Here is a 21,565-nt window from a genome sequence, read left to right as displayed (position 1 = left end):
GGGGTGTAGGAAGATCAAAGAAACAAGGAGGGAGCAAAGATGCAAATACTGTGTTTATGATGCCAATCACAAGCCTCAGCTTTGTGTAGAGGAAACAAAATTCTCCCTCATAAAACTGGGAAGTGGGTGGAGGGTGGCACAGTGCTTACCTCCTGCTGATGACGAAAGCCGCAATCAGAATGACCACGAGCACCACACTGCCTGAGACAGAGACCAGCAGGACTGTGGAGTTGGCTCCATCTCCAATGATCCGAGAAGGCACTGGGAATGACAAGCACACAGGGGTCACCTTTGAAAGAGTCCTGACAAATAAACTTCTGATTGGATCACGATTTTCAACTTTATGAAGCCATTTGGAATGCTCACTGCCTCTTTTGCCTTTTGTTAAGTATTCATGCAAAAGCATTTCAAAGATAGCCTTAATGAGACACGGGCATTATTTTTATAGGATTATAAAGAACTTAAATCAGAAGATTCTTCTGAAATTCTATGATAAAAAGAATTCCTTGTTTTTTCTTTGTTTTCTCTCTATCCCCACCCAACTCTTGATCAAATAGATCAAATGTACTCTTTAGTGAAATAGAAAATTCAGAAATTTCTGAAAGGACTAACAGTTTTGAATGTCTCTTCTTTCTCCCATAGTTGTCAAAAATCCTCTTATTACTCAGCTCAAAAGCCACTTCCTCCTTATAGCTTTCCAAGGTAATTCCAAAGGATGTCAATCACCTGAAGATTCGATTCTACTTTCTTTTCTGCTTTTTAACTCTTTAAAATTTTTATTTAATAATTTGTGAGTAAAATCACTTTCTTGAACTAATGTCAGAATTTTTCCCCACCATCTCCTCATCATATTTGGTTTGTTTATTATTATTATATTTTTAAGAGTTTTTTTTTTTGCAACAGAGCATGCACACTCGCTGGAGAGACACAGAAAGCAACAAATCATCCCCTGGGGGATGGCCACGCCGCAATCCCTACTCCTCCATTCTCCTCTCAGGATCTTGGGCACGCACACACATGCACCTTGTGTGAGTTAAGTCACCAGATCCTGTACTCAAAGTGCAGTCAACTATGTGTGAGTCCAGGGATATAACCATTATATCATCGGCTGGTCCCTAGGTTTGTTAATTAAGGAAGTGAAGATATCGGGACCAGCAAATGGTATAATGGCTATGTTCTTAGACTTCCACGTAGTCGACCGTGGTTCAAGTCCTGGACCCAGTGGCTTAAACTCATGCTGGGCAACTCATGCTGGGCATGTACATACATGCCCCAAATCCCTAGAGAATGGAGAAGGGATTGTGGCATGACCATCGCCCTGGAGGGTGATTTCTCACTTTCTGTCTCCCTGTCTTTCCAGTGAGCACACATACTCTAAAGCAAAAATCTCTCTTTTTTTAAAAAAAAGTAAATAAATCAGGAAGATATCTTAGACAAGCTGCTTGTTTATGGGTAAACTCATTTATGGGTAAACATTTTTAGTTGAATGAACCATTTGATCCAATTTATAAAGCTGGGAGATTTGATGTCTGTCCAAGGGGGTGAAAACAAAACTGGTATGATTTGATTTAAACAGATTTCTAGAAAAAAAGAGTTGATTTTGGCAACTTCTTCAGTCTTCTCAGGGAGAAAATTCCTTAACTTAATGTAGGGTAGTATGTAAACCTGAGTTAATCCCTTTTGTAATCCTATTTTTCACAGTTTATAGAAGACTCAAAACAAAATAAAAAAATCTTTTATTCTTAGGAAAAGACAGATCAGATACTACTAGAAAAAAATGCTCTTTTTTTTTGAGGGGGGGAGAGGTTTTCGCTATAGGGCGCATGCGCTCACCAGACAGACAGAAAGAGACAGAAAGATAGAAAGCGAGAAATCACCCTCCAGGGGGATGGCCATGCCACAGTCCCTTCTCCTCCATTCTCCTCTTGGGATCTTGGGCATGCATGCACACGCACCCGGCATAAGTTTTAAGCCACCGGGTCCAGGACTTGAACCGCGGTCAACTACGTGGGAGTCCAGTGACATAGCCATTACGCTAACTGCTGGTCCAAAAAAATCCTTGTTTTTAAAGGTGTGAGCTTTTCTAAGTTCTAGCTATTGGCTATCTTATTTCAAGTACTGTGCATTTCAGCAAGATATTTGTCTAAGCTTATGCACAGCTCCTCAGAGTTCACTGTAATGGGATTCAGCCTGTATTAATAGTTTCAGAACAACTCCGGTCTTAGGAGTCCTTGTTACCTGTGTTGGTTGTAACCTCCAAGGGCTCACTGAAGTCTCCATAGCCTGCCGCTGTCCTCGCTCGCACGTGGAAAACATAGGAAGTCAGAGGGTTCAGGCCTTTGATATCCGTGTTCCTGGCAGCTGTCCGAACTATACGATAACTTCGCTCATTCTGATCCTATAGTTTGGAAAAACAAAATTAGTGAAGGTAGCAAAATAAATCTTCCATTTACCCCAGGGGGCAATATTAAAGCAGCTAAGCCAGTCTACTTAGAAGTTGAAAGGAAATGGAAGGTGATAAACTCTCCGGACCCTATATTCTCACGAATGTTATAAGTACTATTGTTACTTCTTAGAGGCTGAAAGAAGCACAGAGTTCAGGAATGACTGCTGTTGACACTGACCACAGCCACATCTTTACTCACCGTCTTATTTTGAAAAGAACGTTAAATGATGGTTACCAGGTTGTCTAGCGCTACACCCAGCAATTTAAAAGAAATAACTGTAAAAAGGTCCCTTATCTTTTTCTATTTCCTCTCTAGAAAATGTCAAAAATGCTGTAATCTGATTTCAATGAAAAAATGCTCTCTCTTTTCTGCTTTTAATAAGAAAGCCAATAAGTGATTATTTTTTAAAATAAAGAGAAGACAACTCTTCATTTTCTAGACAATTTTAAATGCAAATAGCTCTCTTCAGAATCCTGTCCTATAAGAGAGACAAGATATTTGTAAAAATAATGCCTTTCTATAACTTTAAGAGGCTAAAGAATGTAATTTTCCTTCCTGATTTTCTATTAAAAGTCATCAAAACCCACACCTTCATTCTGAACAGCAGTGATCTACTTAAACAGATCATTATTTCAACTTGTATGAGTCATCTTGCTGATAGAAGGTTTATAGATTAGAACTTCTTAGCTACTTTGATTTCCATTATTACAAAGAAAAAAATACAGTTATATTAGAACATGATGTTTTTCCTATTTTTTCAAAATAGCTAAATAAGTAATAAATTTCACAATCAGATTTGATTAGGAAGCAAAATTCATTTGGTTTTGAGACTCACGGCCATTCCATGATTTATAACTAGCAAACACCTAAACAGAAGGAGAAAGGGAGGGAAAATAGGAAGGCAGAAGGAAGTAAGAAGAGGAAGCAGAGAGGAAGGAAGGGAAAGGAGAGGGGAGGAAGGAGTGAACCTCACTCATGTAAATCGTACCTTCTCATAATACTTGACTTCGTACTCCAAGATCACCCCATTGGGTCGATCTGGCTCAAGCCAAGCCAGTGCCACACTGTATCTCGTGACTTCTTTAGCCTGGACCATAGCGATAGATGACGGTGCTATCAGGGAAAACAAAAGACAAAAGACATCTTAGAAAAAAACTATTTTGGTGGTACCAGTCAATAATTTTACCTGACTTGAGAAAAGTGTGAAGGACTATCATTGCTCTCCCTCCAACCGTTTGATTCCAACACAAAACCACTGTATTTCTCTCATTTCCTCCAATATTTCTCGTATTGGATTATCTAAAAAGACTATCACCGAAGTAAAAGCCTGGTGTGCCGTAAGTCTATAGCATCACGTTCGCAACACCTAGAGCCATTCGCCATAAAAGCCTGTCAGTACAGAGAATGCTGTCTGGTTTCAGACCTACTGCAAGGCACCACAGCCTTTGGAAAACTTCCTGTTAAGCTCAGCAAAGCTGTATTCCATCCTACCGTCCAAATATTATGAGTGTCATCTTTCTGGTGTTTAATTTTACATAAGCAAGAGAATTTGCAGCCCTTCCATGGGAGCTGCAAGGATTGCTGGGAGGCAAAAAATGTATATACTTTCCAATGTAAATAAAAGTACTGCTTAATTACATCGAGAGCTTTCAGTTTAAAAACATCCATGCAAAATAAAGAACACAAATAAAGCAATGACGGTCTCTCTGGACATATAAGGCATTTTGCAACTATTCTACCAATGTTGAAATACTGTGGTTGCCTACTGAGGAGTGAACCTTTTCCTTTTCACTAAGAAAGGCACCAGAGTAATACTCTACTGGGGGGTGGGTAGGGGCAGAGGAATATGCGTGAGATTTCTAAAACCAGGCTGCCTAATGCTGTTTCTCACTGTGGTGGTCACTTCAGCATTCTGTTATCCCACTTTGCTGTGAAAAACAATGGCTGCTAAAATGTGCAGTCTCCAGGGAGAAGACAGGGCATTCATGAAATCCTTAATCTTATCTAACAGTGGTGGCCTGTAGAACCAGAGATTAGGAGAGTCTTCCAAAATTGAATGCATTCTTTTTTTTTTTGTTACCAAACTACCAGAATACATGGAAAAAACATTTTAAAAATGGCCACCAAAGGACAACAAATTCATGTGGGGTCATCTTCTTTCCTTCCCCAATACACACATGACAGCTAACCCCTAACTCAAAGAAAAAACAAAGTAAAATAAATTGTCACTGCAAATTGAATGGGAAAAGCTTCAAACCCACTTGATCATATCTGATGGGGTATCCCGATGGCAGAAAAGCCAACAAGACACAGCACAGACACAAAGGGAGTCTTCCAGCTAACGTCGATTCAGCAGGCACTGTCCACTGGGGCTGGTTATTGGATAGCCTGGCACTTGTGTGAGGGGTGCCTTGAGACAATCTCACACATACATGTGTACGCACACACGCACACACACACACACACACACGCACACACGTGCACCATTCCCATTTTCCTCTCTTTTTCTCTCTCTTGGCATTCCAAAGCTATTCTAGATTGGCTCTCAGGCATAAACACAAGTGAAAGATACAGCAGATACACATGTCCTCCATCAAAGGCAACCTCAAGGTTAGTAATAACCAAACTGGGTGAACAAAGCTGAGCGCAGCAGACATATGGAAGCCACTGAACATCTGAGGAAAATGAAAAGCGGAAATGTGCTCATTATCTGCATTAAGGCTCCCCTCCCCCAACACACACACACACACATACACACACATGCACACATACACACACACACACACAGACACTTTCTCTATTTACGGCTCAACATAGAATTGTTGTCCAGTAAAATGCAAGGAATGAGGTTCTTAAACAGAAAGGCAGCAGAGACTAAGAAGGCTGCCTGGATGTAAAAAGCCATTTCACTCCAGGTAATAAATATATTGCCTAACAGAGAACTTTAGCAAGCACTTCATAAAAAGGGGCTCTTCAAAACTCTAATGTTCAGGATTGGGAAATGAAATGGAAAGGGAAGACTGTCACAAAGAAAGCAGGAGGGAGGGAAAAAAAATCATAAAATGATGAAGTGAACCTTCTCTCAGAAATGGTCTGGGTCTGATCCTGATAATCAACAGATTTTTCAGGAAAAAAACTGCCTGCCTGTCCTTGGAGCACAGCAATGAACGAAGATGGCTTCTCTCTGATTGGGTTATCATTAAACTGCTGCATGTGGGAAATGAATCCGATTTCTATTTCAGAAGCTGGAGCTACAGCATTTATGTGACCATCAAACAGAATATGAGCTCAACCAAGGTGCTAAAAAAAAAAATCTCAAGCCGGGTGTTGGTAATATAAACATCTTAACTAATAAGTTATTTCTAGTGCATCCCTACTTAGTAGAAAAGTGATGTGCACAAATGTGAAAATAAACCAACAGAGTAAACTTTGATTTCGCTGTCATAAAAATGCAGGAAAATAAGAATTAAAGAGAAATGCAAGTGAGAGTCAAGGAGGACTGAACGGAAATGGAGCGCTAGGAGGGACAGTCAGAAAAGTGCTGAATTGACATTTGTCTTCGGTACCAACCGCAGAAACGCAACCAGGGGAAAGTAGAATAAATAGCTCTATTGTACAAAAAGGATTGCACTTCTGTGCAAAGTCTAGATTCTTTATTGAGCAACTGTTCTTCAGAAAAGGATGTTATTAGGGAACAGCAGCAAGAGGAATCCAGGTGAGGTTGGGGAACACACCTAAAACATGCAACTGCACAGTAGCGTGACGCGACGGTCATTCATCTTCTCTGAAGGAGAGAGGTTCTTGCCTTCCTGGGTTGGAAAACCAGTTTGAGAAAATGCTGGCTTCACCACACTGCCACTTTGTAAAGGAAGCTACTTGGACACCCCCTAAATCATAAGCCACAGAGGGTTCTTCCCTCTCCCTCCTACCCTGTTTCCAATATAGCCTCCAACGCTACATCTGGAAGCCATCGCCCTGCTATGTGTGTCTGCCTGTGGCTCATTTCCCTACGAGAGGCATTTGGCAAAGGCATTTCCCAACCCTTCCCCTACTCAAGCAGTTCCTAGGTCTTATGCCATCCACTTACTGCCACATACCTCTGCAACGGCACTATGATTTATGTAGCATTTTTCTTACTAGGCATGCCATTTCTAACTTTGACAGTTATATTTGAAAATAAATTTCCCATTTATTGGTATACATAAAATATTGCTATCACTTGCAATTAATAGCAAGTATCCATAAAATTAAAAATTAATATAAAAATGTAATTAAAACTATATCATTGGGACCAGCAGTTGGCATAATGGCTATGTTGGACTCCCAATGTAGTCAACCACAGTTCAAGTCCTGGACCTGGTGGCTTAAACTCATGCCTGGTGCATGTGTGTGTGTGTGCGTGTGTGTGTGTGTGTGTGTGCCCAAGATCTTAAGAGGAGAATGAGGAGAAGGTGATTGTGGTGTGGTCATTCTCCCTGTGTGATGGGGGCAACTTCACGCTTTCTGTCTCTCTCTCTCTTTCTGGGGAGTGCTTGAGCCCTATAACAACAACAACAACAACAAACTCTCAAAAAAACAACCAAAAAAAAAAGAAACTATATCATCAATGTTTGCTGAACATGCTTCCCACTTCGTGAAAACAGAGATGATTAGGGATGAAATGGTGGTGTGATAGTGAAACCCAACATTCTCTGAGGCTGACTTGCATGAGAAGGTTCCGGGTTCATATTTCGAGACTTCCCTCAGCTGGGCACACATGTACCCATGATTTGGCACTAGCTGAAGCTGGGGGTAGACAGTGACTTCAAGATCCTGGTGGAAATGCTGTCTGTCTCTCCCTTTCATTGTATCTCCCCTGCTTATAGAAAAAAAAGAAAAACAGACATTTTTAAAAGAGAGAAAGAGAAGTTAGCCTCTGTTAGATATGCATTATGGAGATTCAAGTGCGAGTGAGAGATTCTGACCTTGGAGCACTCTGAAAAACTGACGGAAAATTGAAAAGGAGCTAACTTTCACACAGAGTTACTCGGTGTTATGTAATACCCCATCAGAGACTTCCCCCAAATCATCTCTGATGCCACTGCTGGTATATTTCCACACTTGGTTTACACACCCAATCCTATCCCCTTTAGAAATGTTTTAGATGCTGAACCTAAATTCTACAGGGCTTTGTTCTTATCTAAAAGTATCAAACGAATCAAAGATAATAAAATAACAAAATAACAGATTGAACATGCTCTCTAAAATATATGAGTTCAGTAAGAACTTGGGCAAATCAATGCTTTAACAGAGGGTTTCTAATCATTGTTGGAATTTTAATCAACATAAAAAGACCAAGGACAGAAAGAGGTCTTCAATTGCCTCTCAGTTTTTGCGATTTACATCCTGAATTGACTTTTCCTCAGTATTGACTCATTCACCAAGCACGTGCCTAAGGACAGACCATGTAATAAACAAGTTGGGGAGTGGGTGAGCAAGGCCAAACTGAACACATTCCTTTGTATCAGATTAGGTACTAGCTTTTATCAGGCTCTTCTTAACTGAAAAAAAGAAAAAAAGGAAAGGAAACAAATGCATAGGAGAAATTTTAGCATGTCATTACAGAGAAAACGCTACCTGATGTCAACTCAGAGAAGTCAAGCCACTTCTTCCTATTGTATTTGTAGACACAAAATACACCTGCTAAAAAGTCAGCAATGAGACCAGGAGGAAGCCGAGGGCTAATATATATACACATCCTCACTAAGAGAAAGATGTCTCCTATGTTGGAAACCATTCCTACCTACTACAGACTTCCTTTGTAAAGGAGATGATTGTTTTAAGGAAGGTTTTGTGCCCCTGAATAGAAGCAGGTATTCTTTAATGGCTAGAATTTAGACTTAATCCAGCAAGGAGAGCTGAGCATCCTAGTTGACAGTAGTATAGTTAGAGAAAGATGATGGTTAGAAAAATCACAAAGGCAACCTTACTGCAGGGTAGTGTGTAAAGAAAAATGGATGGGGTCAGCCATGGTAGTTAAGGTGGATCCCACGTACTTGACTGTACAGTTCTAGTCTCGGATTTAGTGCCTCAAGAAACATGCCAGGGATGTGTGCATGTGTGCCCAAAATCCTAAACAGAGGGAGAAACAAAGACGGGATTGTGGTATGACCATCTCCCGTGGAGAGTGTTTTATCACTTTCTCTCTCTCTGTCTCTCTCTCTCTCTCTCTTCAGTTAATACACATGAATCCTCTGGCAACTTTGAAGTAAAAAAATAAAAGATGTATGATTTAATGAATTAGTCTAAAATTTTCAAAGTGCTAAAACAGAATTTACAATAACTGATAGATTCATTTCAATGACCACACTAAAACCAACTTTTCTCATTACTCTCAATGCATTTCAGTAGTTTTTAATCTAAAACATGTCTTTCCTCTTTTTTTTTTCTTACTTACAAATCATGCCAGAACATCAGTACAATTATTCTACAAGTCCTTTTTTTGTTTTTTATTTTGTCAGAGGTCACATACACTCATTGAAGAGAGACAGAGTGAGTAAGGGAAAGTGAGGAACCACCCCTATGGAGAATGGTCCATTTCTTTCCCTCCATTTCTCCCTCCTTTTGAGATTTTTGGTACACGTGTGCATTTACCCCTGCATATTTTTCAAGCCACTGGGTCTAGGACTCAAATCATGCAGTTGGCCATACAGGACCCAACTGGCTTAACCACCACACAGCCTACTGGCCCACACTAATGTTCTCTGAGCTTTTGCTTGAGGAACTTAGAATTGAAAGTAAAGTTAAATAGGCACTGATATTTAAAATGTTAAACAGTACTTGGCTGAAGAGAGACACCACCTAGGACAAGAAGCTGTAATACGAAGTGGCACATGATAGACTGCAAAAACAACCATGGAAGAATTTGGAATATGGTCGGTGAAGTACAGTCAAGAAGATGCAAAATGGGAAGAGTGGATAAACTAAGGGTATCTGTGGCAAATATGATTGGAATTTTTAGGGCCTAACACACAGCCAGGCTCTGTGGGGACTCAGGGCTCCAGTTGGACATGTGAAACAAGGTAAAGATGAAAACATTTGATCTAATTACTTCAAAAATACTTCACTTTACTATTGCATCATTGGAAAATTCATGACATATTTTTGCATAGCAAAACAGAGAAATGAGTCACGACTTTTCTGATGACCCAATAATTTGAGAAAAAATTAATAGCTTCTTAAGGGATTTTGGAAAAACTATGGGTCTCACTAGTTGCCATCTTGGGCAAGTTACTCAAACTTTCTTCTCTCAGTTTCTGTGTTCTGAAAATAAACTGTCTTCCAGATGCAAGCATGTAAACTCCATAAGGATAGGATTTTACCTTCTCCATCTCTATATCCCCAGTAGTTCAGATAATCTCTAACATACAGTGGGCACTCAATAAATCTGTCAAATAAATGAAAGTGAACTAAGTAATAAAGTTGATCTAAAAATCTTTTCAGACAGTATACATTTTTCTGAACATGAAGAACCGCAGTAAGCCATCCTTTAAACAACTTTCCATCTGCACCCATTTTAAATGACCTTTTGTGGGTTTAGTTTGGTAATTTAGGTTAACTGAGGTACTGACAATAAGCGGTGAGGCAAATAACAGTTCTAATTATAAATGAAGCCTCTGTTTCTAAAGTGAGTGATGCTTCTGAACATTTTTCAAACTCACAGGCTGTAAAATGTCACTCAAATATAAGTTAACATTAAAGTTAGGATCATTGCACCTGTTAGGCAACATTTGGAGGGACTGCTCTTCAGGTTGATGAAGTGGTTGACAATTCACTCAATGTTCTCTGTATCTGTGGGGCATATGCAAATACTCCTCCTGACATCCTCACTACAAACGCGCGTCAGCCTCATGGTGGTATGGTATTGAGATTCCTATCAGAATCCTAAATCCAGAAGGGATGCTAAGTACTCTCCTTGTTTTATAAAATTAGAGTCACCCTCCAGAGATGCACTAATGTAAGCAAAGTCAGTCACTACCCAGAGAGCCATTAGTTACTGCATACACTCCTGAACAGTCACCACGAGTGAGGGTGACCAATAGAGAGCCCTCTGCAGGCAAAGGAGGACAGCAAGGTGACACATTTGTAACAGATTGCCTTTCCAAATACCTATTGGAAATGAGTAAAATTGTAGTAAAGTACCATTTTCTTTTAAGGTGAAGCAAAAATTAAAAGAAGGTGAAAGGAAAATTTACCAAAGCTTAGAGATTGAACAATCTGAGCTTTCTAATAGAAAGTCAAGATAAATTTCACTTCCAAATAGTTTTGTATTCAAGTTTCCACATGTCCTCGAGAAACCGAGAAAGCTTTCTAAATAGAATCCCCATTTGTTATGTACCTGTGGTTACATTTGGTTTGAGAGCAGACCATGGTGCATTCAGAAGGCACATGTGGGTTTTATCTCTGTGTGTGTCTTTGATAAATAGAAACAGCACAGATGAGGGGGTTCTATCATGACTGTCTAACAGTGATGCATTTCACTAGGAAGAATTACAGGAGATGCTTTGATGTCAAAGAGGTAGCTCCCTTTAAGAAAATGGTAAATTTAACTTTCTTTGGTTCAAAGCTCAGCAGTTCTCCTTGCTCCCCACTGATGCGAATGCTGCAATTTTCTTTTATTCACTTCCTCAATGACTTGCCATTAAACACCTACCAGTCATTTTACTGCAGCAGTTTGGTACTTGTGACACCCAAATGGGACAGAAAAGAGGATAGAGATATGGAGAAAGAAAGGGGGGACGGATTCACTTGGCATATGGGCTACAAGATTTTTTATTTTTTTTTTAAGTTCAGCATCACAAGCAATGAATTAAAAACAGTTTGAAGGAACTTGGGAAGAAAAAAAGAAAATAGCTGAAACAGACTGACTGCATTTCATTACTGGCTCAAATGAGGGGGGTATGGGGGTGAGGCAGGAAATAAATAGATGCAATGAAAGGTCTCCAGCCTGTGGGCAAGGAAGAGTGAAAACAGCCCTTTATGAAAATCAAGAAACCTGAGCCCCTGGATGTCCCTGCTACACAATGGCCACTGTGTGGAGGGAAGAGGACTCCTTAACCACAGCAGGGTTACCTTTCCCTTCCCCAGAGTCTGGATTTAAATAAATAGATGATGTTTACTTGAGGAGTCTTTCACTGATAGGAAAAATAAACCCTTAGTTTATACATATCTCTGCTTAATGCAAATAGCATATTTAAATTTAATTACTTGGAGCTTAAGGTGATTTTTGTTCCCTCTTTCTTCTCAATTCAACCCTGCAGCTCTGATTTGCTCTTTATCAAAGGTTTGTGCATTTTAAAATGCTGTCAAGCATCAAAATTAAATGCTTCAGAGCCCTAATGATATCCTTGTGATTAAGAGGTTTGTGTCTCAGAGATGCTGAGAACTCTAGTGCTAATATTAATTGCTTTCTTCCACATCCCACCAAAGGGAAAAAATGAATTTCTCCCTTTGAGCCTGGCCATATCAATAGCACCAAACGTAACTGGGTAATTTCTGTTTTGTTTTTTTTTTACTATTATTATTTTATTTAATATTTTACTATTATTTTATTGTATAGCATAATATTTTATACTTTTGTATAGTACTCAACAGTTTACAAAGTACTTTCACATACACATGATCTCATTTGCTGCGCATTTAATAAGTTGAGTTTGCTATCTTTTTTTTGGTAAAATCATTAAAAGACTCAGTCTTCAACTACCTTCTCTTGATACATCATCCATGTAAAAATTCGGCTCTGCACTCTCTTTTAGTTCTCCATCATTAACCCACTTGAGCTCATTTTGTTCATGGTTGATAATTTGTTTATAAAACAAAAGAAAGCAAAAGTTATAGAAAATCTTATGTTTCAAAATTGATACAGAACTTTTCTTCCTTATCTTGACAGGAAACAAAGAACCACATTCTCAAGCAAAACCTTCAGAAGACTGAATTATTTAAAAGTCACTTGTATCTAAATAGAAAATTTATACTAATTATGCTTATAGTTAAAATTTAGGAGGTCTGTACTTTTTTATTCTTCATAAAATGACTTCTAAGGTCAGAACAAAGTCTATTTTAAAGAAACACTTATAAAATAAAGAAGAGCACACAGAAACACTTACTGAAGGATATGACTGATCCAAGCTTCCACAATTTTTAAGAGATTTTTGTTTCCAGGGATTTTAAGAATCTGATTTTGCAATACTAATAATGCTTCAGTGAAATGATTCCAGAGTAAGACATCACAAAGTTGTGTTTTTTTTTTTTTTGGGGGGGAGGTTTTTGCTATAGGGCATGTGCTTGCCAGAAAGACAGAGAGACAAAAAGCAAGAAATCACCCCCCAGGGAGGATAATCATGCTGCAATCCCTTCTCCTTCATCCTCCTCTCGGGATATTGGACATGCACGCACTCGCACCTGGCATGAGTTTAAGCCACCAAGTCCAGGACTAGAAACCACAGTTGACTACATGGGAGTCCAGCAACATAGCCATTACGCCATCTGCTGGTCCCACATTGCAAAGTCTTTAACTCAAGTTTTCTTTTTGGTTTACAATGAGACCAACATTTTATAAAACTTTTCTACCCAGGTATCAATAGATGAGATGGCATGCCAGCTTTGTTTTTGTAAAGAAATAGGCAGCAGATTATTTTTGACATGTTCTTTACAGAGAACTATTGGGAAAAAATTGGTAATGGAATCTGATGCTATTGTTAGTCTTTATGTTACATGTTTGCAGAGGGAACCTCAAGATGTTGGAACTGGCTTCTTTGGGTAACTATCCAAAGAGGTGAACATCTTTCAGCTAAACAGCTGTTTCCAGGATGGAGCTGCCAGCTAAGGATGACATTCCCATACTCCTTTGCTTCTAGGGTAGTTCATGTGACTAAGCTATAGACAACAGATTGTGGGTTAGAGTGATTACTTCTCTTCATAACCAGCTCCCTTGTGAGTCTCCATCCTCTCCATCCCACCATCTGCTGGCTGGAGTATCTGCCCAGACCCATCTAGGAAGCCACAAACAAACCTTCCCCTTGTCACCACCAACTTGATGTGACATGAGCGAGAAGTAATTTTCTTTTTCATTTTTAAGTTTATTTATATATTTTTCCAAAGAATGAAAGAAACGGAAACAGACAGACACATTCCTAATAGGGTCTTGGCATCGCTATCCACTCCCAGCTTCGACCAGCCTCAGATCCGGGTACCTAGCATACTTTAGGAGGTCCCCTATGAACCTGGAATCCTCAACGTGGTTCAGCCTTGCACAGCCTCATGTTTTGCCTCTATGCCACTGTCTAGCCCTTAAGAAACAATGTTCTATTCTGATAACCCACTGGCTAATATTTGGGGTTACAGCCAGTGCCCATTTAAATGAAGTGGGGCCATGTAGCAAAAAACAGGCATTTTTATATATCAGGTCATTTGAATGAAGTGTAGTATCGTGGCCCACAGGTTCATTCTTGATTTAAAGCTGCCTGAATGGCCTTCTGGTTCCCTCGCGGGAACTCCAGGTCCCGGCCATGCACGGTGAGCAGATATCCACTCATTTGTGAGAAACTGGAGCATGCTGCCCTGAGGTCGGCAATGCTCACAGCAGAGGCCAGGCAGCTTCGCAGGGACACAATCACAGCACCAGCTCTTCCAACAGGGAGTGAGTTCGACAGAATCAGAAAATACTGCGCCAAAAGATTCAGCTGAGCTTGTGTTAATACTAAATAGGAAAAGACAGTGGGGTTCTCCAAATGGCTTGCTCTAGCTTCCTTTTTAGAAAAGAGTTAGTTTAGTCTTCACTGCACAATTAACAGCTTAAACAACTGAAGACCTAGGCCACGTGAATCCCAGCTAAACAGAGAATGGGCAAATGAGCCCAAAGGATGCTACGGACCTCCTCTGCAAGGTGCTTGCATACATTCAACAGCACTCAATCCTCACGACTCTTTGAAGTAGTCATAATTATCACCCTTACATTTCAGATTTGGAAACTCAGGCACAGAGAAATTACATAATTTGACCAAAGCTATAAAATTCGATTTAAAACCTATGTCCGTCTGATTCAGAAGTATGTGATCCTCCCTCTGTGCCACACGTCTGTAATAATACACACACACAAACCAGCATTTATTCAGCATTACACTGTGTTAAGCACTGTTCTAAATCTCTTACATAAATTAATTCACGTAAACCTCATGAAAACCCCACGAGACAGGAACAATTATTATCCCCATTATATAGATGAGGAAAATAAGGTTACAAAAGATTTGACATACTTGTCCCACATTAGAGCTTATAAGTGATGAATTCTAAAGTCTGGTCCTGGAGCCCATATTCTCAACCACTGACCTCACTTTTCATGGGGAGAGACTGATGACTTGAAGGGTAAGTGGCTTGTTATCTTACAGTAGCAGCAGCCGAGTAAATCTGAGGTCTGCTACGCATTAGACACGAGGCTATGGATGTGCCTTGCTAATTGCTATAAGCTCCAAGCAAGTTAGACACAGTATCTGCTCACAGACAAACATGAAAGCTTTTGGTGATGAATCACCGCATATCAAAACTAACCTAAAAGGCTGAAATGAGAATAAAATGAAAAGACAATTCAATTTCAAAGTGATAATACTATTTAGAGTCAGGGGAGGAGTAAGGAGTACAATGCAAGCTTAGCAATGTTGTAACATTCTGTCTCTTGACCAGGATGACGGTCACAGAGACATTTGCTTTGCAATAATTCAACGACTACACTCTTGGGTCATGTCCGCTTTTCTGTGTACACAGTTCAGAATCAAAAGGTCATAATACAAATACTAATGTTAACTAAGAGTATTAAAGATGAAGTATTATTATTGCTACTAGAAAGACCCATGCGCACTCTTCGGTAAACCCTCAGGTAAAGATCTAAAAGTGTATCATAAAGATCCAAGCGTTCACAAATTAGAATTTTTGTAACTAATCATTATACTTAACACTAGAACCATGTGGCAATTCCTGCTCTTTGTGGTAAAGAAAATATATTACTTAACTGTCTGCTTTACTTTTAAAAATAGTGAGAGTCTGCCTTACCATGGGTATAGTTATAAGATTCATTACAGAATTACAAGGGGGTGACTTGAAACCCAGGCCTGCGTCCACCAAAATTAACAAGGTATCACATACAGGGAAGCTCCAGCGTGTCTTCTGTTTCATCTGAGAGCTGCTTGTTTTACTTTCTACTTGCTTACTCAGAAATTTGTTGGCAGGTTCTGACAAGGGTGGCTCAGCACTTGCCAACAGAAACATGGCAGGATTCAGTGTGTATTTCCTGTTAAGTAAGAATGCCACTTTGAGGCAAACAGGAAAACAAGTCTTGCCACTAGAAAGCAATTGAAGAGAGTTTGCCTAACCAAGACAATTGTTTCCAGGTAAGAAAACAAGGTACAGCTAGCATCAATGAACACGTATATGTATGTACATGCACCTATACATGGGGTACTTCAAAAAGTTTGTGGAAAAATAGAAATGACGTATGAGTTTATTTATTTTACAGAGATTTTTTGCTATGAGGTATGTGCACTCGCCACAGAGACAGAGAGATAGAAAGCAAGAAATCACTCCCCAGTGGGAATGGTCACATTGCAATCCCTTCTCTTCCATTCTCCTCTCCAGATTTTGGGCATACATGCACATGAGTCCAGCATGAGTTTTAAGCCACTGAGTCCAGGACTCAAACCGCAGTCAACTATGTGGGGGTGACTTGAAACCCAGGCCTGCGTCCACCAAAATTAACAAGGTATCACATACAGGGAAGCTCCAGCGTGTCTTCTGTTTCATCTGAGAGCTGCTTGTTTTACTTTCTACTTGCTTACTCAGAAATTTGTTGGCAGGTTCTGACAAGGGTGGCTCAGCACTTGCCAACAGAAACATGGCAGGATTCAGTGTGTATTTCCTGTTAAGTAAGAATGCCACTTTGAGGCAAACAGGAAAACAAGTCTTGCCACTAGAAAGCAATTGAAGAGAGTTTGCCTAACCAAGACAATTGTTTCCAGGTAAGAAAACAAGGTACAGCTAGCATCAATGAACACGTATATGTATGTACATGCACCTATACATGGGGTACTTCAAAAAGTTTGTGGAAAAATAGAAATGACGTATGAGTTTATTTATTTTACAGAGATTTTTTGCTATGAGGTATGTGCACTCGCCACAGAGACAGAGAGATAGAAAGCAAGAAATCACTCCCCAGTGGGAATGGTCACATTGCAATCCCTTCTCTTCCATTCTCCTCTCCAGATTTTGGGCATACATGCACATGAGTCCAGCATGAGTTTTAAGCCACTGAGTCCAGGACTCAAACCGCAGTCAACTATGTGGGAGTCCAGTGACATAACCATTATGCCCTCGCTGGTCCCGTATTTATTTTTTTATTGTGAGAGGGTACACGCACTCACCAGAGAAAGAAGGAGCACACCCCAAGTGTGGCCTAGTCACACTACAATCCTTCTTCCTCCATTCCTTCCTCTCATCAGGATTTTGGACATGTACATACACACGCCCAGTGTGTTTTTAAAGCCACTGGGACCAGAATTCACACATATGTACATTGTGTTCTTCGAGGTGCCAGGGCTAGGATTCAAACTGTGGTCGGCCACATACGATTTGGCTCCTTTAACCACTGGGCCACAGAGTCAGTCCTTTATATATACATAAGTATATATAAAGTATTTTTTTTCATCTCTCTGGATGCTTCCAGAAGTATACATCGTCTCATTGGGCTTACATGTATACATGTATTTAATATTTCAACTCTTTGTTGATATTATTTTATGTATATCCTAGTTAGAGAAGATATAGAAGCCTGGACAATGTGAGGCTCTCCATCATCTACTGTACTTTCCAAATTAATTTCAAATATGGAGAATGGTGAAAGGAAAAAGGTTCTCTTCTACTGAGCAGAAATACAGCAAGAGAATCAGAAGAGATCAGGCTTCTCCTGTAACTGTCAGCTCCACTGGAAAGCATTAGGCAGTCCAAATCTGGAAAATAAAAAAGCTGTGCTGTGGGCTTCGGGTTCTCTTTGTTACCCAGACAGCTGCTAATCGTCCTGCTGTGTTTGGAAGTGCTGAGACAATGCTGTAACATTTAGCTTTCCGACATCCCAGGCATGGAGATCAGTCCCCAATTAAACATGGATTAATCACAAAGACTCTAAAAGCCAGGATGATAGATGCACCCTGTAAATCTTTGCTCTCGTCTTTTACTTTCCATGCTCAGATTTCTACATTTACAGGCAGAAATACTTAAAAGCCTGCTCCAGAAACTGACCAATAAAAAGCCTTGTTCATTACTTTATATCAGATGCCTGATGATTTTCTACCTCTGAAAAGCCTTTCAGAAAGAGGTAAGACATTGATCATTCTGCTAAAAGAGCCTGTCTGCTTCAATAAATAGATCCTCTGTGGCTGTTGTCATCTTGACTTTTTAAGTGCGATAACTAATTCAGGAGTGTTGTGGCTTTGCCACTTACTACAAGAACATCAAAATCATTTGTGAAGTTAAAAAAAAGTGTATGAACCTAGGAAATTTCAAGGGACAAAATATTAAGAATATAAATAATGCTAATAATCTCCTCCAACTCAGGCCAATTCATGTTCAGATCATGGCCCGAGTGGAAGTGAATGAATGGTATTTTCTGCCTTCAGATACTTGTAAGAACAGAAAAAGACTATGTGTGTGTTGGATGAGTCCCCCTGCATTACATACTTGGAGATTAACATTGCTAAAGGGTCTCAGTATCACTTTTTCACCTTCATCTCCATTTCAGAAGGGCATGAAGGCAGCCTTATTAAATTCTTCATCAAAAATATTACTGATAACTTTTTGTTATGAGTAAGTGACCCGATAATCAGTTCTAAAACAAATACGAAAAAGTACTAATTTCTGTTATTTTTTTTTTTACGCTGATTTTTGCCTAAGGATACGTGCACTTGCATTCGAGAGAGGTTGGGGGAAACGCCTCCCCCGTGGGAGATAGTCATGTTGTAATCCCTTCTCCTCCTTCTCTTCCTCTTTTTTGGAATTTTAGGCACACACACATACATAGACACACATACACACACATGCCTGGCATGTTTCCTAGGCTGCTGAATCCAGGACTCAAACTCTACTGCTGGCCATGTGAGATCCAGCCACCTTAACCACTGCATCACCAATGGCACATAAAGTAATCTTCAGAGGAGGCATTCAATCACTATAATACAAAAGAGAAAAGCTTCAACACATGAGGCTCACCTGAGAGCTGCTTTAGAAAAACAATATTAGCCATTCTAAATTGCTAGACTTTTCTAAAAACTAGATTCCTATTTATTTCTCAAGCCAATGACCATATGAGAGACAAATACAGGGTTTGCAAGGTGCCAGACTGGCGCAAGCTCAAGGAGCTCAATTCCTTCATTTTCAGTGGAGTCTGAATATATCATGAATAACTCCTTCCTTATGTCTCCATGATGACCCACTGTCTTCCAGGCTGAAAGACTGGGAAGTCAATTAGTGTCATTTATGATGTGAACACCTGTCAACTAGGACCTGGACCAGGACCAATTCCATTAATATAGTCACTCTATGGCTGCCAGAACATCGAGTCTTGGACCACTTATGATAGAGTCCACACTTGAGGAGGTGACCTCAAGACAGAAAGGTTCAAAGTTCCATTAGTCATCTTCTAAGCCGTCCAATATCCGTCACATAAACAATTGGAATGAGATACCTATTTTTCCTAGGGATCATTCATAAAGATCACTTGAGCTACTCAAAAATGAAGTCACAGTGACCAGAAACTGGGGCTATAAGCTCCTTAATATTTTGTACCAGCCATTGCCCATTTTATCTTTGAAACTATTTTTTGATAACTTATCTTTCTTACTCTTGTTGCATTTGAAGCACACTGGCAGAATCGAGGGGGAAAAAGATGAAAAAATATTTGACAAAGACTAAATTAGATCTTGAAAGTATAAGCTACAGATTATTACTGACCGAGCCAGATAAGCAGAAGAATCACATCAATAAAACTTGGGTTGCAAAGAGATGTGTTGTGTACTACCGTAGAATTTTTCTAAGTTCAGGTAGTGCTTGGGTTAAAGAACAATAACTAAGGGCTGAGATGTAATGCCCATTGATGATGAAGTAGAATGTTACAACTGGTCCATTTCAAAAATGCTTCATCTACAAATGGTCACCACATGCTATGTTCTCAAAAAATGTAGTCAAGAAATAATATTCTTGCAGTCCTCATATATGAAACTCTATCTTTTTGACATTTCTCTTAACAGCCATGCTATAGGTTAGAAACAGGATAATAATTTATGAGGAGGGATATTAAGCTTGGGAATTTGCAACCATGGAATGACTTTTTTTTTTTTTTTTTCCCGGAGCATCAGCCAGAAAGCAAATTGTAAGTGCCAGATAGTTTAAACTCCTACAGGCATTGTAAGACTGAGGCGGAACTGAGCTATTAAATTTTAAAATGTTATTAAGGCCAATAGATGTCTTCAACTGGATGTGTGCTTGAGAATTCAAGATGACTTTTATAGTCATAAAGAATAACAAAGAATGTATTAGGAAAACTAACCATTTTAGGACCTGAATTTTTAAAAAAAAACTAGGATGCCTCTCTAACACAATTTGCAGAAGAGTGAGATTCAGTGTAACTGGCTGCACTCTTATGAGTCAATCCTTAAATACTGCAAGATTTCATTAGAACAGCATCTCAGCTACAAATAGCCCCATAGCATGATCTCTATGAAAAACAGTAGAACAGGACTTCACAATGCTAAAACAGCTTTATGGCTGTTATTTTCTCTGCATTCTGAAATAGGAAAGAAAGAGATGGAGGAAAAGAGAAAAAACACACAGTTAAGGGATACCCTTGGAGAGTTAACAGTGAGATTTAAAGAACTGCTCATCCATCATTCTCTCAAACAATGTACTTTTATATTATATGAAGATGCCTTAAATCTATTACCAGTCTTCTAGAGTTGTACCTGAATTGTGTGACTTCTCTGCATTGACACGTACAATGAGGGCTATAAAGACAATTTATAGAAGACACTCTTCCCCTTCATGGAGCAGAACTGTGCTATAGTTGTTCTTTGTAAAACAAAGCAACAAGAACCCCTGCTACACACTACAATGATAATCCTATCCCTATTGTAAAGGGAAGAAATGAGAGGATGTTAGTTCCTAGAATTTCCAAGTCTCCAAAAGTTTTCCCCTAGGAAGTAACCTAAAAGAATGCTCCCCTGGGAAACTCTATAGAACCAGGATTAGATCCAGTGGATTTCAACACAAACAAGGGCTTCATCAACAACTTTTAGAATCATCTGCAAGTGTCAGATGGAAAAACATCTTTAATTATTTTGGGGAGTGTAGAACATTTAATCAGATGTTCTTCTAGTTGTATATAAAATTCCTAGGTTGGCTATATGTTTGCTGCTAGCTTTGATAAAGAAACATGGACAAAGTTGTGTTTCTGTTTATCTTCACACATACTAAGCTCAAAATGCACATTTAGTATGCTTAAAAAAAATCAGGGTTGATTCAGAAGGTAGATTTATAGCTTGTAGTATGTTATCTAGACAAACACAAACTCTCCAGGGAGCTATTGTGAGCTTGCCCCTTTTCAGTGTGTGTGTATTTCTTTCATAGATGGATCTTTTCCAAGCTTGCTACACCAGTGCGTCTGTCAGTGGCAGGTCCCCATTTAGCACCCACTGAAAAGTTAAAGCTATATAGTTAAATGTGTTTATGGGACAGAAGATTCGTAATATGATTTTTTTTACATTCTCTATTCCACAATCTTCATCAAAACGTTTGTTTTTCAAAGTGAGAACTAAACTACCTGAAATAGTGTCCACACAGATATTCGGAATATATGAAGCGACAATGGCATGCAGAGTATCCTTCTTTTCTTCCTCCTCCCAAGAGCGATAGCAAAGTGGGCAAATACAGCTGCTCTAATTTCATTCATGAGGTATTTTAGATAGATTGTGTTTTAGAAGAGTGCCCTCATGCTCTTTCATTATAAAAAAAAAAAAAAAAAAAAAAACAACCTATGGTTCAGGAGA

The 21,565-nt window shown here is 39.4% G+C and overlaps 1 protein-coding gene across 2 annotated transcripts in view; it reads right to left on the bottom strand.

Moving 5' to 3' along the window:
• EPHA4 (EPH receptor A4) overlaps nucleotides 1-21,565 on the bottom strand; it is a 192,427-nt gene that overhangs the window by 38,709 nt on the left and 132,153 nt on the right. For both annotated transcript variants that reach the window (XM_006170111.2, XM_006170112.2), the window contains exons 6-8: nucleotides 3,436-3,560; nucleotides 2,239-2,398; nucleotides 150-261 (exon numbers count right to left, since the gene is read on the bottom strand). In XM_006170111.2, coding sequence (XP_006170173.1) covers nucleotides 150-261; nucleotides 2,239-2,398; nucleotides 3,436-3,560 — 397 coding nt within the window. The remainder of the gene's footprint in view (nucleotides 1-149; nucleotides 262-2,238; nucleotides 2,399-3,435; nucleotides 3,561-21,565) is intronic.

The sequence above is a fragment of the Tupaia chinensis genome, unplaced genomic scaffold (genome assembly GCF_000334495.1).
Source record: "Tupaia chinensis unplaced genomic scaffold, TupChi_1.0 Scaffold148019_1, whole genome shotgun sequence".
NCBI classification, from domain to species: domain Eukaryota; kingdom Metazoa; phylum Chordata; class Mammalia; order Scandentia; family Tupaiidae; genus Tupaia; species Tupaia belangeri.
This window is presented reverse-complemented; position numbering and strand designations above follow the sequence as displayed.